Below are 6,000 nucleotides of genomic sequence, written 5' to 3' on the forward strand. Positions count from 1 at the left end.
AAAAATTAAATTTGATTTTATGATCTTGGGGTTTGCTCTAAAAATATGTTAAATCGGTTTATAGAGATTGTGAAAAGCTTTCGAAATCATGTTTAAAAACACAATTTCATTATTCTGCAGGTTATCTCTAAGCTTACGAAAACCTAAGTCTTAATTATATATTTTCAAGCAATTCAACACAAAAAAATGTGGCTTTTATCTATGTTTTTTTTTTACTCATATCATATATATCATGTTTATAATTTCTAAAATGATAAAATAATTTTTATACTTACTCTACTTCTAATCTTCTAATCGTAGAAAAAAATATTTGTTTAATAAAGATTTTGTTTTAGTATAAACTAATATCAAACAATCAAACAATCAAACAAATTATCATATTCTTATAATTAATTACATATATATATATCAATATAAATATATTTATAAAAATATTATGTCAAATAAAACCCGTGCAGCTACAAGCCTTAATTTTAGAATTTCAGTAACTTATTGTGGTGAGAGTGATACCATGGTATTGGTAACGACTGCCTATCTTCTAGAGAGAAGATTAATTTCAGAATATCTGAATTTAAAAAAAAAAATTAAAATATTGAATACAATTACAATTAAATTGAAAGTATTATATAAAATTCTAAATTAATTTTTGTTAAAATTTTAAACATATATGTAATAGATTTTCAAAACAATAAACCATCTGCTCGTGCCGTCAAGCCTCAGGGATGTAGCTATGGCCGTCTTAGAAGTGAACCCTGGATTATCAAATCTTGCCTGTGTACTTTCTTCTCTTCTTCTATCTCCGTTTTGTTCTTCGTTTCATATCGATTAGGTTCAACAAGCTGAAACCGGAGCTGAGGATTTGAGCTCGATTCAGTACAACATGCATATAAAAACTAATATTATTTGATTACAAAACCGAGTTTTATTAGAATCTAATATATGTATATAGTAAATGATACAAGGTATTAGTTTTGATTGGTTGCATGGGTCTACTTCCTAAAGTCCTTCCTTCAATTATAATCCAGGTGTTCAAAGACCTCCCCAATTCATTAAGTCTTTCCATTGACTAATCATATAATCCAAGTGTCGAATTTAAAAATTGCAACTGCGAAGAATAAAAGATAACTGGACTTGGTCATAACTTCATATCATTTAAAACTGAGCTCTTGAACGCTGTGAGACAAGAATCGAGCCAAGTTCTCTTTTATTTCATGAATCACGACGATATAATTTTTTTATTAATAAAGTTTTGTTTTCCAAAATAAAAAAATTCTATGCTTTAACCACTTGATTCAGAGATGCCAAGATTTTTCAATATCTTATTTTTAATTCTAAGAAAGAAGTTTAAACACATTACACTTCATTTTAAAAGAACAACGAATACAAAATAAGATCAGCTTCATGTTTTTGTGTACTCCCTCAATCTAGCTAGTCTACCTCAATCTCTTCTAGATGCAAACAACTATTACTAGCGAATATGGATCCATCAAAAAAGATTTCATCTTCGATCGACTACCCAAACTTATTTATTTGTTGTAAACCCACAAAAAAATTGAAATTCTAAAACTCGGGGCCAACTTAAATTCAGTATACATCTTCAACTTATTTATTTCTTTTAAAATGACATTTATTTGGGATATAGTACGTACGACTCTAGTCCTTGGGATTACTAACGTGATTGAAAGGATTGAGACGATCTCCAATCATTTATATCGTTTTACAACTGGATGGATAGCATAAATAGGGGGAATATGACGAAGTAAAAATGAAGAAACACCTTGGTCTAGCCAGCCAGCATATATTGTGATTTGTGATTTGTGACTCGTTCTAGTACTTATTAATTATTTCAAAAAGATGTATAGACTTTAATTGTGCATGCAGTTAAAAACCAAAGTTTTACGTGATCTTGTGTCGATGAATATTTCATATGATCACTATATCCTTTAATATCTTAGGCTTAAGAAATATATACATATATATATATATACACCTCACATTAGAAGTGAGATATGAGTCTGATATAAATAATATATTAGAGACTAAGAGACATTGACGAAACACTTTGTTTAACATATGGGTTGTAAATATTTGTATACTATTGTTTAAATTTCTTCTAAGTTTTTCCTGTTAAAATATCTCTACATTATCTTTGTTAAATATCATGGTCTATAGCTTGGCTTTGAGAGAGTACTAGTCATCTCCCAATCTTATAAGTACATTTTTTATGGACACATTAATTTCTAATACATGGCAAACACTTTTTACCAGAAAAAGACATGCATGCGTTTTATTTTATTTCGAATCAAATAAAAATATTAGACAATAAGAAAGATCCCAATATGCTTTGCTTGTCCGCATTATAAGTTGGTGGGACGAATGGCAACACCTTTGACGACAAGACCCTTTTTCCGATCATCGGTCATGTACTGGTACATGGTGAAAGTAATCTTTGCCGGCTTGTTTCTTGGCGGCACCACGAAAACTCCGGCCAGAATATCCACCCAGTCGTGGCCTATGTAATCCTTCAAGTTCTCAATCCGATCCACCCGGTTGTCGCTCCCATCGTGTTGTTCCACCTTTAGCTTCAGAGTCACTGGTTGCTCCCATCCAATCGCACCATCTTCTAGTTTCACTAGGAAAACCGCCTCGTACTTTGTTCCTGGTATCAGATCACTCGTCTCAATAGTTCCGATTATTTTTAGCCAGTAAATTTTAATCATCGTTGCAATTTCATGAGGCGCAGAGCTGAAAACATATAGATAAATCAAAATCATTGACGACCAATAAAAAAAGACCACATCAAAACTAGTTTTCTTTTAGAATAAGATGGTGTGTAAATTGTATCACAATTTCTTTAGTTATATGACCAAAACAACTTGATTTTAAACTGTTTTTGTTTTTGTTTTTTTTTTTGCCAAAAGGGTTTTCTATTTAATGCATGAGAAGTGTAATTTTATTACAAGCCCAGCCAAGGCTAGCTACAGTGTTTTTGCCAAAAGTTTGTTTTTGTGTTTTCATATGATTGTCATTTAAGAGATAAAATCTAGATTCCATTAAAAATGTACTTACTTTGGCGCTTCGTTAATAAAACTCCAAGCCCACTTTTTACTATCCTCAGAATGGAAGATTTTTAGTTCTCTTGCAGGAACCATGGAAGGGGCCATAGAACCTCCTTGACGAATTAGTTTACTTTCTAGTTTCTTTGCAGGGACCATGGAACCTCCTTGACGATTCACTTCTCTTACTAGTTTCCTTGCAGGGACCATGGAACCTCCTTGACGATTTGTTTCTCTTGCTGGGTTTCCTCTCACGGCCATATGATCCAGCAATCTCTGAATCCCGACGACCATTGAGTTTATAAAATCGTTATCAGTCCTATCACTGTCATACCATACAAGTGATGAGAGATATCAACAAGCTTGTTCTTTCTATGAATTAGAACTTGCAACATACTTTAGGCATACAAGAATATAAGATTCTAGATGTAAGTATCTTCTTGGTTACTACTGACTTATTTAACTAGGGCCTAGGTAGATTATTAGTCTAGTTTCAGATTGAAACTTTCAGTTATAACTTATAAGAAAGAAATGGACCAAAAGAAAAAACTTAACCTTTGTTCTGCTCGGGGCATGCCTTTTATGTCAGGAATAGACACTAAAGCTTCCTCCCATTTCTGAGTTCTTTCTAGCTGGTGTAGATGTCTGCGCTTCAGATCCCTGAACTTATCGCCAAAGTTTCCTCTAAGTTCTTTCACAACGGAAGGATCAAGATTGTAGAAGATGGGAATCACTATGAGACGACCTTGATCCTTACGTTCCTTCATCTTGGCCAGCTCATCCAAGCACCAATCTGAGTCGGCGTAATTCTCTGAGAAGATTACCAGTGCGATCTCAGACTCTTCTATCCTCGTCAACAGGTTAGCTAGCTCTGCGCCCAAGAACTCATTCTCGTCTATGAAGACATTTATATTGGCTCTTCTCAAAGCAGGGTCGAGAAAGCTTATGAAGTTCTTGCGCACATCTTCTCCCCGGAAGCTGATGAACACTTGAGGCCCCGTTAGGGTTGCTACCGATGAAGAAGCGGCCATGTGAGAGCTTCTCTTTCTTTTTGGGAAAAAAAAAAGCTAAATGAGAGTTTTTGTTAATTGTTGTTTGACATTTTGTCAGTCAAGATGCTTTGAGCGATAAAGCTAATTACAACGTCTTTATAAACTTGAATATCAAAATAATTTAGGGAGGATTACTACACTAACCTTAGAAAGTATCTATATTAGTCGTTCGACGCACTTTTATTTTTTTTACAAAACTAACCTAGCATACCTAAAACATCATTTTCGCATTTGTTGAAAAAAACCTAATTACAAAAATGCCATTATTTTTTTAATGCCACGTAGGCAGATTATGGCGCTCAAAATTTAATAAGTCTACCAAGCTATGACGGTAGACTTATGAAATTTTGGTCAACGCAGAAATTTTGTTGGTAGATTTATTAGGTCGATGGTAGATTTATTCGAGAGTTGGTAGAGTTTTTAAATGTTGGTAGACTTATCTTGGTAGAGTTTTGACGATGAGAGGTAGATTTATTATGTTTCGGTAGATTTGTTGTTATGAATGGTAGACTTGTCAAAAGTTTTGGTAGACTTGTTAAAAAAAGCGTTGACTTGCTCGCATAGTTGACTTTTTCGGTAGATTTATTGACAATGAAGTAGATTTATTTTCTGTGTTGGTAGACTTATTTCCTTTAGTGGTAGATTTATGTGAAAAAGTTGTTAATACGTGCGGTAGATATATCTGTTTTATGGTAGAGTTATAAATAGTTGGTAGAGTTTTCGCTTTTGTGGTAGATATGTTTGACTTGTGGTAGATTTAATTCAGTTAAAATTCATTCCGGTGAGTGGTAGATTATATGTTACATGAGGTAGACTTAAAAACTTTTGGTAGATTTATTTGTTTTGTGGTAGATATGTTTGTTTTGTGGTAGACTTAAATTTAAAATAAATTTCATTCTAGTTTGTGGTAGATTAATAATACATGAAGTAGACTTACGAAATGTTGGTAGATTTGTTTGTATGTTTGGTAGAGTTTATGTAATATGTAGAGTTATCGAACGTATGGTAGACTTCTTAAAATAATAATGTGGTAGATTTAATTAAGTTTGGTATTTACAAAGATAACCTTGATCTGGTAGACATATGACATGCTTATGGTAGACTTGTTTATATGGTAGAGTTATTTTTCATGCTTGAGGTAGACTTAGTAGTTAATGTTTGGCAGACATTTGACTTTATGGAGTGAAATTACTTTTTTGTCCTGAAAGAATTGTTCTATCTACGAAAAAACCTACCGTTTGGTAGACTTGTTTTGAAGTGTCGTATGTTAAACAAGTTTCGTACATATGGTAGACTTGTTCCATGGTTATATTTGAGTTGGTTTTGTTACCATTGACGTTTTTTTTGCATGAGTTTGCTAAGATTATGTCGGTTAACTGTGATTCGATCACAGATGATTATTGGTATTTACGATATAGATGCCATAATCAATGGTCAAAATTTTCAAACATGAATATTTTTTCTATGATATATATTTTCTCTAAGATAACTTTGCTTTTCATATTAACTTTGAACATATGTCATATCTGTAATAACCATTTCTTAACTTATGATTTTTTTTATTTTTATTTTTGAATATTTGTTACATTTAACTCTATTTACATAAACTCTTACAACATCACAATGTCAAATGATTTTAGTCATGTGTTTTAAATTAAAATTTTATTCAGTTATGATATACATTATAGTGAAAGTAAAGAAATAAATTAAATTGAATAATAACATTACTAGCAAATGTGGTATAAATGTGAAAATGTCTGGGTCAATGTTTTACGACAAATATAATTTGAAAACAACAATATTATCATTTAAAATCTAATTATCATTTTTACAAATTCAAAATACAGATATACCATCAATTTAATAATAAATCTACCATTATTTCAAAACAA

General features: G+C 31.9%; 1 protein-coding gene across 1 annotated transcript; it reads right to left on the minus strand.

The window, feature by feature from the left end:
* Nucleotides 1-2,357: 2,357 nt before the first annotated feature.
* Nucleotides 2,358-4,087, minus strand: LOC18016197 (protein PHLOEM PROTEIN 2-LIKE A6). The gene is made up of 3 exons (XM_006398088.1): nt 3,612-4,087; nt 3,070-3,381; nt 2,358-2,745 (listed from the first exon to the last, which is right to left on the minus strand). Exons 1-3 carry the CDS (start codon nt 4,085-4,087, stop codon nt 2,358-2,360), a joined length of 1,176 nt encoding a protein of 391 aa, XP_006398151.1.
* Nucleotides 4,088-6,000: the final 1,913 nt, after the last annotated feature.

The sequence above is a fragment of the Eutrema salsugineum genome, unplaced genomic scaffold (assembly GCF_000478725.1).
Source record: "Eutrema salsugineum unplaced genomic scaffold, Eutsalg1_0 scaffold_20, whole genome shotgun sequence".
Lineage (NCBI taxonomy): Eukaryota > Viridiplantae > Streptophyta > Magnoliopsida > Brassicales > Brassicaceae > Eutrema > Eutrema salsugineum.

Excerpts from the sequence above, each read along its gene's own strand:
- LOC18016197 (XM_006398088.1), bottom strand. The coding sequence starts at position 4,087 with ATGGCCGCTTCTTCATCGGTAGCAACCCTAACGGGGCCTCAAGTGTTC. Across the intron at positions 3,382-3,611 it reads ATGCCCCGAGCAGAACAAAG|TGATAGGACTGATAACGATT; the intron begins GTTAAGTTTTTT and ends ATGGTATGACAG. Across the intron at positions 2,746-3,069 it reads TTTATTAACGAAGCGCCAAA|CTCTGCGCCTCATGAAATTG; the intron begins GTAAGTACATTT and ends ATATGTTTTCAG.